The sequence below is a fragment of the Lampris incognitus genome, chromosome 14 (genome assembly GCF_029633865.1).
Source record: "Lampris incognitus isolate fLamInc1 chromosome 14, fLamInc1.hap2, whole genome shotgun sequence".
Taxonomy (NCBI): Eukaryota; Metazoa; Chordata; class Actinopteri; order Lampriformes; family Lampridae; genus Lampris; species Lampris incognitus.
The window spans coordinates 43,259,572-43,274,604 of record NC_079224.1 but is presented as its reverse complement, the minus strand read 5'-3'; the positions used below and the strand labels follow the sequence as shown (position 1 = coordinate 43,274,604).

General features: G+C 43.0%; 1 protein-coding gene across 1 annotated transcript in view; it reads left to right on the top strand.

Moving 5' to 3' along the window:
* Positions 1–15,033, top strand: part of LOC130123365 (nucleoprotein TPR-like) — a 64,384-nt gene that overhangs the window by 153 nt on the left and 49,198 nt on the right. The window contains exons 2-8 of the mRNA XM_056292503.1: positions 4,503–4,607; positions 5,602–5,666; positions 6,021–6,108; positions 6,361–6,464; positions 11,800–11,964; positions 12,340–12,432; positions 13,685–13,765. Coding sequence (XP_056148478.1) covers positions 4,503–4,607; positions 5,602–5,666; positions 6,021–6,108; positions 6,361–6,464; positions 11,800–11,964; positions 12,340–12,432; positions 13,685–13,765 — 701 coding nt within the window. The remainder of the gene's footprint in view (positions 1–4,502; positions 4,608–5,601; positions 5,667–6,020; positions 6,109–6,360; positions 6,465–11,799; positions 11,965–12,339; positions 12,433–13,684; positions 13,766–15,033) is intronic.

The window sequence follows — 15,033 nt, the reverse complement described above, 5'->3', positions numbered from 1 at the left end:
GAGTGAGACTAGCCGTTAGCATGCAAGCTAGCCGACGTCTTACCCCCTCAAACTTAACCGCCCCGGCCATAAACGCCTGAGATGGGGGGGGGGTCAGAGTTAACGTGGGTAATGTCTTACTTTAGAGCTTCTCTGAAATGAAGAACAAACAGTCGTGGACGGGGTGGTGCGGTGTGTCTGCTTGAAAATGCAAGCGGCGGTTGATGAGAGTTGCAAGGTGCCATGTACAAGGTGATAAGTCGCTGCGTGGTGTCTGGAAGTGAGGTTCTAGATTTAAGCGAACGAAGTGCAGTGTGAAATAATTCAGTCGCCGTGACGTCATTGGCTGTCATTTACCGAGCTGGCAGACTAATAACGCCATCCGTCCAGCATGTCGGTGGCCAGCCATGTGCCCCGGAGGGTCGTGCTTTTGCAGGTTTTCATTCCAACCCCACACTGCAGCAGCTGATTTCTCTGATTAGATTCGCCTTCCTCCTGAGCGGAGAGAGGTTCCGAGAGTGATTTTGCTGAGCTCCTGCACAAAAAGCGTTAAAACCACGGAAAAACAAAGAAGTCCTCATTTGACTAACTTTAGTGACAGTTGGACAAGCTTTTGGTTCCCCTGTGCGATGGTTGCATACATTCTATAGAAACAGTCTTTTTTCCCCCCTCTGTCTCTTTCAGTGCGGTGTACTGAGTGAGTACAGTACGGTGGCCCAGTGGTTAACACGGTTGCCTCACAGTGAGGAGGTCCAGGGTTCGAACCCCGCGTCGTCCCAGGTCCTTTCATTGTGGAGGTTGCATGTTTCCTCCAGGTGCTCTGGTTTCCTCCCACCATCAAAAGACATGCATGTTAGGGTTAATACTCCTGTCTGTGCCCCTGACCGAGGCATGACAAGAAGACCTGGAGTTGGTCCCCAGGCACTGCGTGGCGGCTGACCACTGCTCCTAGCTACATGGGTAGGATGGGTTAAATGCAGGGGATGAATTTCCCCCTGGGGATTAATAAAGTACATCTTAATCTTAATCTTTTGTGATGGCTGGAAGCAACCTAATGTCGAGTCGTGAAAGAAAAAGAATGCAAAAAAAAACAAACACACTCAGCCCAGCCAGGTAATGCGCTGATAGCTTCGTGCTATGATTATGCTAGCACCATATCAACAGTTGCTGTCTCCCTGTCAGAAGAATTTTCTCCGCTACCTGCAAATCCCCAACTGCAAAAAAAGGCTCTTTACAGGGCTGCCAACCCTCACGCATCTAGCGGGACACTCACGTAATTATGTCCTCTCACACACACTCACGCCACACTAAGTAATATCTCACACATGAAAAGCGGTAGCCTATATGTGTTTAATTTCTAGTAATTACAAGTCGACTAGTTAATCCCCCCACATGTCTGTCGTCCAATCCAGCTGCCATAAAACCCATTTTTATGTGTATCAGTTGTGACAGTATGTCGGTGTAGGTTGTTGTTATGGTTATGTTTCAACAAATATCTCTGTATAATAAAAACTCTGATTTTTCGTTCCTTCATGTTTTTGGTTGAGTTTTTGGCAATGCCATAGAGCTTCAGATTCTACCATCTTGAGTAGGTCTCCAGCTCGCACACACACATTTGAGGTTTGGCCACCTTTAGGGTAATATGTATTCAACAAATATCAAATCCCAATGCCCCAGTGCAGTGACGGGGACACTGTGCTGTAGGAGATGTCGTCCTTCGGATGAGACGTTCAACCGAGGTCCTGACACACTGGTCATTAAAGATCCCATGGCACTTATCGCAAAGAGTAGGGGGTTCCCCGGTGTCCTGGCAAAATTCCCAACCTGGCTCTTCATCAGGCCACCTAATCACCCCCCCCCCCCGTGTAATTGGCTCAAGCATTCCTCCTCCTCCACCTCAAGCTGATGTGTGGTGAGCGTTCTGGTGCAAAATGGCTGCCATGCATCACCCAGGTAGGTGCTACGCATTGGTGGTGGTTGAGTTAGTTTCCCCCCCTTCACTGTGAAGCACTTTGGGTGTCTAGAAAAGTGCTGCGTAAATGTAATTATTATTATGATTATGTTTCAATAGAGCAAATTGTCTGTGAGAGGAGTTTACCATGGGATATCTTTTGCCATAACAGAGACTACTTGACGAAAAGTAATAAGCCAAGTTAAAATTGATAACTGTCCATAGCTATATTGATTGATTTCACACAGTGACAGCTTCTTGTGAATCCCTTTTGCAAGGCTAACTACCCCACCCACCCACCTCCCTCGCCCCGCCATGCTGGTCAGAAATCTCATGCCAAAACATCCCCGGAAGTTGGCAGCCCTGTCTTTATGAGACGGAGCACAACAAATCCACATCCCAGAACAATGTCGTCATCTCTACTCTCTCCCAACTCATAAATGAGCAAGCTGACTCCGTTGAAAAGTTGGTAGGTGAAATCTCCAAGACAATTGACAAAAACTCAGTGAAAATAGAAAGGTGTAGGAAAACACTGGACTTTGCATGCAGTGAAATAAAGAACACATGGAAGAAAATTGGGAATGTCAGTGCTTGTCTTAAAGAGGGAGAACACTAAGGGGCCAAACTTCAAGAAGGTGGAATCTGAAGCTCTATGGTGTCGCCAAAAACTCAACTGAAAACATGAAGGAAAAAATCAGAGTTCTATCAGAACATTGTCCCAGAGGAAAAGGAATCGGGAATCAGGAACACTTAATTTGTCACATTGCACTTGTGTACATGAAATGAAATGAAATGCCGTTTTCCCCAGCCCACAGCAGTACAGCACAAAGACAAAAACACATCCAAAAACTACAAGAACACACTAACACATACATCAAAACTAAACAAAAAAATCACTGTCCAAGGGAACGAATGCCAGCCAGGATGAATGTCAGAACCGCCGGTCTGCATGGGCTAGCAGTTAGCTTAGCTCGCCCCGCTTCCGCGTCCTGTTAGACCGCCCTCGGCATTTCCTCCTCGGGCACAGCTCCAGGCAGGGGCCGTGGTCCCCGGGCCCACCCGACAAAGCAGACCAAGCTCTCCCAGCCGATCCAGCGCCAGCTCTCCCAGCCAGACACCCTCGACACACCTCCTCACAATGACATCAAAAACACCACATTCAACGCCAGGTGAGACCGTCGTCAGACCGCCCTCGGTGTTATCGGAACTGCCGATCTGCATGGGCTAGCAGTTAGCTTAGCTTTCCCCGCTCTCCCAGCCGATCCAGCGCCATCTCTCCCAGCCATCAAACAAACAAAACTTAAGATGCAGACACGGACAAAGACACTGCATGGACTTTACTGAGTGAGGCTGCAGCAAAAGTGAATTCGTGCCGCCATCTTCCACCATCAGTACTGGGTGAGGCCGCTGCAAATGCGAATTCGTGCAGCCATCTTATCAACATTGCACATTTCCTTAGGAAACCAACACAACCAGCTCAAGTAACCTATCAAGTTACGTCCACAATTATGAAGAGGAGTGTCCTCATCCTCATAATTGTGGATGTAACTTGATATGTACAACTTGAAACTTTTCACCCGTTTGCTGGTAGGTGCAGGTGAAAGTTTGTTGACAATTCTGTGCATTTCGTTGACATTTATCCATGGTAAATCTTGCAGGCATCGTGAGAAATATGCCTTTGTCAATAGCACACGCCAACAAACAGGAAACTGGTATGACGACTGCAGTAGAAACCAGAAGTCAGTGGACTACAGTTATGCACAGAGTCGATTGTCCCTGTGTGTTTTTGTGTGTGTGTGTGTGTGTGGGGGGGGGGGCCCTGTGATGGACTGGCGGCCTGTCCAGGGTGTCTCCCCGCCTGCCGCCCAATGACCACTGGGATAGGCTCCAGCATCCCTGCGACCCTGAGAGCAGGATAAGCAGTTTGGATGACGGATGGATGGATTTCTATGGGGAGAACATGCAAATTGAACCCAGGACCCTGTTGCTATGTGGCGATAGTGCTAGCCACCGAGACACGATAATTCCAACCAACACTCCTCAAATGGCAGTTTCAACTTATTGATGTAGCTGTGGATGAACGCTGCATACGTGTTTTTAAACTCTCCAGAGTTGAAAAGAGTGTTGTTTGTGCATCTAAAGCTAGCTCCACATGTTTTTTTCAAGAGTTGAACCTTTGGAAAGGAAACTGTGTATGGCTGTTCTAGCCAATATGAGGTCCTGGTAGGTGTCATCTTTCCAATGAGCATCTGTGTGGAAGGCAACATCATATATAGCAGTATACATATAAGTTTGTGAATTTTAAGGCCCCCTGTGTGGATCCATACTATTACCATCTGTTCTCTCTTGCTTCCCCCAACACTCAAGCTCAGTGTTACCTGCTTAATTGGGTTTTCCTCATCATAATCACAATCTGAATATCTCTGCTATGCTCTTACTTGAATCCTTTCAATGTGCTAGGGTTTTGCTTATATGGGGCAAAAAAAAAAAGTGCAAAAAGACATAATAACATGGTAAAATGCATTTGCTGAGTGTTTCATGTGCTCTTTGTCATGTTTGTTTGCACCAACAGAGCAACAGTGCTTCGATGTGGAGAAGAGACTGTCAGAAAGCCAAGAGCAGATCCTGTCTACAACTAAAACCCTGCAGACACTCAAAGAGGAGAACAAGAGACTCAGTAAGTAGACGCAATGATCCAGTGCTGCCAACAGTTGACATTTCACATGTGTTGGTGTATATCATGGTTCCTTTTGACAGCACACTGAAAGCTGGTTCTGGATGTTTGTCTCTGCTCAGTAGGGCATCGACGTTATCCAGTGTTTTGACACTTGCTATTCTCTTTTTTTTCTTTCAAGCCAGAGACTACCAGTACACACACACTTCAGGTTTTCCCCTGATAGCTAGGCTAATGCTGTCAATATGATATATCACATACCAAGAAATCCTCATTAGGTGTCCGGGTAGCATAGCAGTCTATTCCATTGCCTATCGACACGGGGATCACTAGTTCGAATCCCCGTGTTACCTCCGGCTTGGTCGGGCGTCCCTACAGACACAATTGGCCGTGGCTGCGGGTGGGAAGCTGGATTGTGGGTATGTGTCTTGGTCACTGTACTAGCGCCTCCTCTCATCGGTCGGGGCACCTGTTCAGTGGGGAGGAGGAACTGGGAGAAATAGTGTGATCCTCTCACACGCTACGTCCCCCTGGCGAAACTCCTCACTGTCAGGTGAAAAGAAGCGGCTGGTGATTCCACATGTATTGGAGGAGGCATGTGGTAGTCTGCAGCCCTCCCCGGCTCGGCAGAGGAGGTGGAGCAGTGACCGGGACAGCTTGGAAGAGTGGGGTAATTGACCAAGTACAATTGGGGAGAAAAGGGAGGGAAATTCCAAAAAAGAAAGAAATCTTCGTTAAATGTTTTTCCCTTTTTATTGGCCCATATTGAGACCATAGGCTTGAGCATGTTAGAATGAAATGTGATTGTTGAGAGTGAGGCATGTGCACCTGTAACCCATGATGTTGTGAGTACATTGTGTACTTTTTTAGACCCCTAACGGGAGCAGCTGAAAGTATTAGTAGTAGTTAGTCAGAAAATGTTCTTTGTAGATAAAACTCCTCTCTTTCGTTTTCGAAGTTTAACGGTTTTGATGCTCTTATACCTGTTTTTGTACAGATGAAGAGCTTTCCACTCTTAAGGGAATCGAGGGAGACACCTCAGAAGATAAACCACTACAACAGGTGATTGTTGAGTTGAGATCTCTTGAAGAAGCAATGTTATAGTGCCTGTACTCGTTTTGTTTTTTTTTCCTCGTTGAAAATTATAAATGATTTATTCAAATATCCATTGAGAATCTCTTGCCCAATGCATGCTGGTACATGTCAACAGTGTAGTACAGCTCAGTTGGAAGGAGAATACCAATTTCTCTGTCAGAATGACCGCACTGAAACGATTATAGATTTAAAAGACTAGATAGACCGCTAATATCTACTGGACGTGCAGGTTGTTAGCAGCCAGATTTCTGTTTACTTGTATTTAGTCTATGGATGGTATCTAAAGGAAAGTGTTTGGCTTGTTGTCTATGTGTGAGTCAGACCAAATCCAAGTATGAGATTGAGGCAGAGAGGAGAGAGCTGGCCAGACTGTTGGAGAAGAGAACACAGGAAGTGGAGAACCTTACTGGTGAGGAAGTTCACACTCCGCCTTTATGCACACGCACACATGTACAGTACAAACAGCTATCCCTTAAGACACCGACCTGCATACAATTATCAGTGGCCGTGTGTTGTACGCAGGATGTTTTTCAGATCTTTCCATGAATTAGACTGATGAGGTGAGCACAGTTAAAAGTTCGGATCACTCAACGGTTTCACCAGTGAAACCAGTGGGTCATCCAAGAAAGTCTCAGCAGCATGTTTCCATGATATTTTGCAGAGGATGTGAAGCGCCTCAATGAGAAGTTGACCGAGACCAGCAAAGTCAAGGTGGAGCTGCAGTTAAAACTGGATGATATACAGTCATCTGAGACTTCCATACAGGTACTTACTAAACATAATGAAGAGAAATACATACATAATGCGGACCAGAATGACATCTCTCACATCTCTCTGAGCTGTTTTGGTAGCTATACAACATCAGCAGACTGTTTATGTAAAAAAAAAATCACACACAAAGTTTAGGATACTGTGAAATGCAGTTTTGGCGATTGCAAAATGTTGCTGTTAATCAACAGTAGTTTAGATGATTCTTTCTTTGCCATGTCATTAGTTGTATTTAACTGTAAAGCAATACCTTTCCTTACCAGCGGGCTACTCCCAAAATTCCATCTAAACGTCTAGAAACTTAAAAGCAACTCAGTAAGCATCACAGACAATTTTATTTGATCATGAACGTCCAGTTGTGTACAGTATAGGGTTCGGCAATGTGTCAAAATTTTCCTACCGGCCATTGTCAGCTCATCAGTTAGCGATTGCCGATACACACACACACACACACACACACACACACACACACACACACACAGCACGTCAGCCATTTTCAAATGCAAATGCAGCCATGGAAGAGCTTGTTGTTGCGAAAAAGAAAAGAAAATCCCACATTTGGGATTATTTTGGTTTTAAACTGGGCACAACCAGCAAGCCGGAGGACCTAAATGAAGTAATTTGCCATCTTTGCAAACGAGTAGTGCCGGCAAAAGATTCTAACACTACCAATTTGCACAAGCATTAATGTGAAAGTCTTAATTTTACTGAAACATTACTGCCTGTAGGCTACTCTTTTTCAGTTAAAACAAAATAAATCACCTTGAGCTCTTCACTAAGCGTGTACGGACAGGCTGAACAGCTGTCTGACACAATTTGGGGAAAAAAACAGTCTGATGGCGTTAGAGAAGCACGCCTCCGCTTGCAGCCTCCAAATGAACAAACAGGTGGGGGTAACAGAACTACGCTATTAAATGATCGGGGAGCACAACTGCACATACAGTTTTTGGTCTAGTTCTCAAATACGATTTATGAGTTGACGTTGCTTTTCAGCACCAGTCGATCGGACAGCAGCCACTAAAGACGGCTTAACTGTTATTTAGTCACCGCCCTGTTTTGTGAAAGACTCGTCCGAAATCAGTGCAACAAGTGCATGTGGCCCAACTCCAACTGCCAGTTCCTAGTCACGCACACTTTGAATTGCGCTTTACAGGTTAATTATTTACCAAGTTGAATTCTCAAGGAGGCAGAACCTTAAATTAGCAAAATTAAAGGATAATAATCACCCAGAAAAAAAAAAAAACCACCGATTGGACCCAGCCAACTACTAATTGCTGATATATTCGTCCAGTCGCCCAAGCCTAATGTAGTACTATCGTATAATGCGAGGCCGGTATAACATGATATATTAATTTGAACAAGTAAAATCACTGTGAATAACTTTCATGCTGGATAGACTTCATTTTTTTTTTATCACTTTAGTTTTTATTTAAGTTTTTAGGTCAATACAAACATGGCATCCGTACTCAGAAGTAAACATTGAATTATCTACATTTACTTGCACACAAGCCCAACAGGGCAACTCAAAACAAACAAACAAAAAAACACACAAAAAAATGAACTACATGAGCTTCCTGTGGGTCTAACTTTCCAGTCTTAAGTGTTGTCATGAATTATGTTGTCGCGTGTTTGCTCCTTAAACCATGTCCATTTCTTCCACTGGTCTTCCATCCGAGGTACTGTAAGTCTCAATCGATGAGTCAGTTTTTCCATTGTATGAATGTCTTCCACTATTTCCATCCATTGTCCTTGTGTGGGGGCGTCCACCTGGCACCATTTTCTTGTGATTGCCTTCTTAGCCGCAACTTACTAATAGTGTAGCTTGTTTTCTCTTACTCGCTTGATCAACAATATGCAATGTCCTTCTGATATTATCATGCGTTTGTCTTTCTCTCATGAATCCTGTTTGATCTTCATCTATCAAATCACCTATGAATGAGTTTAACCTTTTGGAGATAATTGTCGTATATATTTTATAATCTACATTTAATAATGAAATAGGTCTGTAGCTCCCACAATATTCTTTATCCTTTCCCGGTTTTGGAATGACTGTGATTATTGCCTCTGACCATGATGGTGGTATCTTATTATTGTTGAGTGTCCAATTGAAGGATCTCAGAAGTATCGGTGACAGCTCTTCCCTAAACACTTTGTACCATTCTGCAGGGTATCCATCGCTGCCCGGGCTTCTATTGTTTTTCAAAGAATTTATTGCATCTATCACCTCTTCCATCTTGATGTCAGCTGTTAATTTGTCATTTTGGAGCCGTCCAATTGAGGGTAAATCTAATGAATTCAAAAAGGTATTAATTTCCGCTTCGGATGCAGGTGTGGGTTGTGAATATAACTCTTTATAATATCCCAAAAATATGTCCTCTATGCTTTCTGGTATATTCGTTAACTCATTTGAATGGGGGTCTCTGATCTTATGTATATGGCCAACTGCTTGCTGTTTGCGAATACGTTTTGCCAACAGTTTAGTTGCACGCGGGCCTGTTTCATAATATCTTTGTTTGAGAAACAAGCTTTTTTTCTCAACTTCATCTAACAGTTCCTTATTAATGTCTGACTTAGCCGATTTGATTTGCTCCAACACCACGGGATTTCCCGCAGTCTGGTATTCCCTCTCCATTTCTCTTAACCTGTCCGTATTCTTTCTGGATATAATTGATCTTGCCTTTTTGATCAATGCTGAATGCGCTATTAACTTTCCCCTGATGACCGCCTTCATGGCATCCCAAAATATCGTTGGGTCTACTTCCCCATTGCTGTTTTCTTCTAGATGTGTCCGAATATCCGCCTTTAACATAATCTTACTCTGCTCACTATTCAGCAGACCCACATTAAACCTCCAAACCGTATTTCGCTTTCTACAATTCAAATTAATTTCTACATATACTGGATTGTGATCTGAGATATCCGCCCCTCCAATCCCACACTCCTTTACTCTGTAAATATCGTCTTTGCTCATAAGGAAATAGTCTATCCTTGAATGAACTTTATGTACAGCTGAGTAATGTGTATGGTCTTTTTCCTGAGGGTGTAATTGTCTCCACACATCATCCATCCCCATCTCTTCCAGTGATATATTTACAAATCGAGTGACCTGTGTTTTAGTCCTTTTGATACTGGTCGTATCCATTTTGTGATTCAAAACGACATTCAAATCTCCCCCACAAATTAAGACCCCCTCTGACTCGTTTGCTATTTCATCAAACAAAGATTTAAAAAATCTTTTATCACTTTCAGGAGGGGCGTATATATTTACCAATGTCACTGGTTTGTTCTCTAACCTCCCCTTCACTATAATATATCTCCCCTCCTTGTCTCCAATCTCCCTATCATAATCGAATTGAGTTTTGTTTGATATTAAAATTGCAACACCTCTCCTGCGCCCTTCCTTGTAGGAGCTATAATATGAATGTCTGTACCCATATTTCTTAAGTTTCCCATGCTCTATCTGTGTTAAATGGGTCTCTTGGAGGAATATGATTTGTACATCCTCCTTTTTTAGCTTAATCATAACCTTTTCCCTCTTCTTTAACATATTTAGACCATTAACATTCAGCGACATTATTTTAGTAGTGTGAACCATCTAGACATCTTGATACTCTTTTTCCATATATTCCCACAGAGCTCCAGACAAAAAAACTACAAATATAAAACACATTAATCAACAACAAAAATAACTTCCAACTAAAGGGGCCTAACCACCCCGAGTCCCCGTTGGTAGGTGAAGGGGAAATCCTTTTCAGAAAGGGCCCCACTCTAGAGTTGACATTTTGCCCATCACATGGGATAGGCCTACAGCCTTGTCTAGGCATGTCCAACGTTTGGCAGCCGTATAGCCTACCTCTCTCCGTGGCATGTGATGAAAAAGCCTTTTGTAATGGAGCTCAACTCAGTGAGAACGATACCAATCCTACTTTCTCCGATAGGCCCGGAGCTTCTCTTTCGCTCGCTGTGCAGCTTCACGTCTTCCTTTCGCATCTTGGACTCGTTGCCACCCTGCTCGCGTCCCAGTCGCCTCCACCTGCTCTGCGGCCGTGGTTGCCGCATCATCGTCGGGTATCTCCATGTCGCAGCCTCTCGTCTTCATGTCCATTGCAGCTTCCCTGGCATTGTCGTATGTCTTCGTTCCGTTGTTCCAGTGGATCCTCATTTTGGCGAGGGGTGTCTGGAAACGAATTCCTTTACCCTTGAGCACTTTCTTAATGCCCACATATGATTTTCTTTTCCGGACCACTTCAGCTGCGTAATCGGGATCAAAGTAAATACGTTTGTCCCCTATCTCTATCTTATTCTTTTTCCATGCTTTCTTGAGAATCATTTCTTTTATATCAAACTGTTGAAAGTTCACCACTACTGACCTGGGGGGAGCTGTCGGAGGGGGTTTCTGAGCGAGGGCTCTGTGAGCTCTTTGTATCTGGAGATTGGTCCCTTCTTCTAAGTCAAGTTGAGTATTCAAGAGTTGTTCCACGTACTGGGTAATGGAGCCTCCCTCCGTCTCCTCTGGCACACCAAAGATTCGAATATTGTTCCTCCTTGACCTCCCTTCCAGGTCCATTATTTTTTCTTGCATCTGGCGCGTTTGGGTCGACATGTCCATCAGCAGTTCTGTCGAGTCCGCCTGCCATTCCTGTAGCTTGGCTATGCGCTTCTGGGCTTCACTCATGTGCGCTTTCTGCGCCTGTATTTCGCCGTTGCTCTCTACAAACTTCTGTGTCGTCGCTTCTCGGAAGCAAGCAATCTCTTCCTTCACTTCCCTTTTCACCTCATCTTCGAGTCTGGCAAAGTCACCTCGTAGCTCTTGTTTGAATTCTTGTATCTCTTTAGCGATAGCTGCTAATCCGGCACGCAATGTCTCAGCTGTGGCCGCCGCCATTTTAGCTTCTTCTACCTCGTGTTTGCTATTACCTTGCTCCGACTGTTTCTTCGCTCCCTGTGTATCTGGTGCGTTACCCTTTTGGATTGTACGGCTACCTTTATTCGAATTACCTCCTCTTCTCATTTCTCCTTTTTTTTGCGTCGAGTTTAGTGTTTTAGAGGATTTATTTTAGCCAACTTGCGAGAGGCAGACAGTTGTGCCGCTATTCAAGTCGCCATCTTACCGGAAGTCCGGACGGTTCATTTTTATCGAATCTTATATTTTCCAAGCTAAAAGGACTGGTGTCACATGGACTAGTTGTTAACCATCTTAGTAAAACTTTAAAAAAAAAGTCGTCTTTTCGTGGAGGTTCCAGTGGACAGCAGTGAATGCCTCTCTGTGAGGGGAAAAAGATAATTCCATGAAATTCATCAAGGTCCTGCTGTGTTTTGTTGTGTGTTGTAGCATCGAGAAAAGCGTATGGAGCAGGAGAAGGAGTTGCTCCAGAAGCAGATGGAATGGTTAAATGCTGAGCTGAAGACCAAGACCGAGGAACTGCTGAGTACCAACAGAGAAAAAGGCAAAGAGATATTGGAGCTTCGCTGTAACCTGGAGAACAGCAAGGAGCAGGTAACACGCTCCAAACGCTGATGTACTATATGAGGTAAACGTGTAGCATGGACGTTAGGGTTGGGCGATCATTTCTATTTTCATGTCGTCAGACATACCAGGAAAGCACAAAATGGTCACGGTAAAGCTTTTTCTTACGGTATGTTCTGCATGTCGTGGGTTGTTAGGTAAATGAAGAAATTCTTAACGGGTTGACACCTAGTTCGCAAATCAGATCTGGATCTGGGAAACCACAAAAGTTTAGTGTTTTGCACTGCTTTTTTTGGCCATTGCAGCCAGCCTTTATTCTGTGATTTTAATTTAATGAATGTTATGAGGTTTGGTATCCACTGCCCCCAGTGTGAGTGTTTCTGTAATGGTTTTTCTTTTTTCCAGGTGACCCGACTTGAGAGCCAGCTGGCCTCTCTTAAGGGAACCAGTGACAGCAACCACAAAAGAGCCGAGGACCTCAACAGTAAACTAAAACAGGTAATCTACGCATGTATACACACCCAAATGCACATACAGTAGGGTTATCTTATCCGAGGATCTTCCGTGTTGTTTTCAGTTATTACAGTTATTTTTATAATATTTATGCCATTTTTAGTAAGTCAAGTCAAATCAAACTTTATTCATGTAGCACATTTCGTACACAGGCAACACAATGTGCTTTACATAAAGTGACAGTGCAATCGAAACAAAATTATAAAAGTGAAATGTAGAAACTAAATATGCATGTATACAGGTGTTAGTGTAGTTTACAGGAATTGGAGCAGAATATAGAATATCAAAATATGCAAAACACACACCAAGAATTTAGCCATAGATTGTTGTGAAAATTAAGGTTTTAAACCTGCTTTTAAAAGTGTCCAGTGTGTGTATGTGTGTATGGGGGGGCTCTCTCAGGTCCTCAGGCAGGGCGTTCCATCTACTTGGGGCATAAATACAAAAGGCAGCTTCCCCTGGTTTAGAGTTAGTACGAGAGATGGTTAGAAGACCACTCACTGCCTTTGGACCTGAGAGTTCCTGCTGGTTTGTATCTAATTAACATGTCTTTTATATACTGAGGTGCAAGGCCATTTACAGCTTTGTATACAAGTAAGCAACAACATGACCTAAAAACTTACTGAAACCTCTAACAAGTCACCTCATCTTTTTTTTCCCCCAAAGGAATTTGACTCAAATTTGACCACAATAAAGAAGCCAAATTATCATTTGATAGTTGTCTGTGGGACCAATTAATCAACATTAATCAAATTTCCTATGTTCAATTTTTCATTCTACAAAACTAATTTAATTACAATGCCATACAATCTTTTAGAACTATGTTGGTTTTCTGTTGAAAATTTTTTTTCCTCACATTTTTCACATTAAATTTGTCTTAATGTAGTCTGACATACTATTTTCTAGATGGAATCTGAAAGAGAATTGCACAAAAACGCGGTGCTTCTTTCATATGATTAGTTTGCAGGTGATCGTACGCCTTGACTACAGCTTTAAAAGCAATGTACAAGGGTTTTTGAAACGGTAGATTATTAGACATCACCGATTTATTTCAAATTTACCTTGTGCAGAGCAGAAAAAAAATATTGTGACATATGTTGTGATTATGATATATATTGTTTGTGTAAAATTAAACTGGTTTAAGCTTCTCCGTCAAACGAGACTGGTAAACCGCAAACCGACCCAACTCTGCAAATATGTATGTATTGAACCCTGCCAACATTCACTCTCTCTTTAGTCTAAAGACCAGAAGAGTGCCATGGAGGAGAAATATCGCAATGAACTCAATGCTCATATCAAGCTGTCATCCCTCTACAAGGTAAGAATCTCTTAATGCAACCGAAACCTATAAAGTTACACCATGGGTAGTTTTGATGGCCTTTCTACTTTATTACGAAAAATATAGTTGAGAGTGATGGGATTGAAAGGGGATGACATGCACAAGTAATGGTTTGAGCCACCAGTGTGTCAATAGAGTTATGCGATGAAAAGAAAGGTAATTGAGTTTCAGTGGGTGATAACTCCAAGCAAAGAACACCAGGAAAAGTCATGAACTGTTTCAGAGTCTTGAAATTTTACAATCAGTCACTATGCAGGAATATGTTAGAATGCACATTGTAGATTATTTAATGCACACTCATCTAAGTGGAGCATGACCATTTGCCGTTAATTTTCCTTTCTTTTCTTAATTTCCCATATTTTTTAAAAAGACAATGTTAAAATCTTGCTGCAAACAAAATCAAATTTGGTGGCCGCAGACAAAATTGCTGCAATGAAAAATGGGAAAGTTGTAGGACCTGACAATATACCAGCAGAAGTCTGAAAATACTTAGGTGATACTGACTTAGATTTCCTGACTAGACTCTTCAACATAATACAGACTGGGAAAATGCCAGGTGAGTGGAGAAAGAGCATGTTGGTACCAATTTACAAGAATAAAGGTGAGGCTCAAAGTTGCAACTACAGAGGGATAACATTGATGGGACATACAATAAAGTTTTGGGAGAGAGTGATTGAAATGAAACCTAGGAAGGAAGTGACTATAGGGAAAGAACAATTTAGATTCATGCCTGGAAGAAGTACCACAGATGCGATATTTGAACTCAGATTCTAAGCTGAAAAATACATTGACGGACAGAGTTGCACTGCGTATTTATTGATTTGGCGAAGGTGTATGACAGAGTACCAAGAGAGGAGTGAGTACCAAGAGAGGTTGAAGGGAGTGGCAGAAAATTACATCGGCATAATTCAGGACATGTACAGGGACTGTAAGACCGTAGTTCGATGTGCAGTGGGAACAACAAGCGAGCTTGAGGTAACGGTAGGATTGCATCAAGGATCGGCGTTGAGCCCTTTCTTGTTTGTGATACTGATGGACAGCCTCACAGAACATCTTAAGAAAGAGTCACCCTGGAGCGTGATGTTCGCTGATGACATCATGCCAGCAAACGAGGACAAGGAAAAGTAGGAGAGAGATCGTGAATATTGGAAGAAGCACTAGAGATCAGAGGACTAAAGATCAGCAGAACAAAGACTTGAGTACCTGTGTATAAATAAGCAAGTAGAAAGTCCAGAATTGAGTTTAGG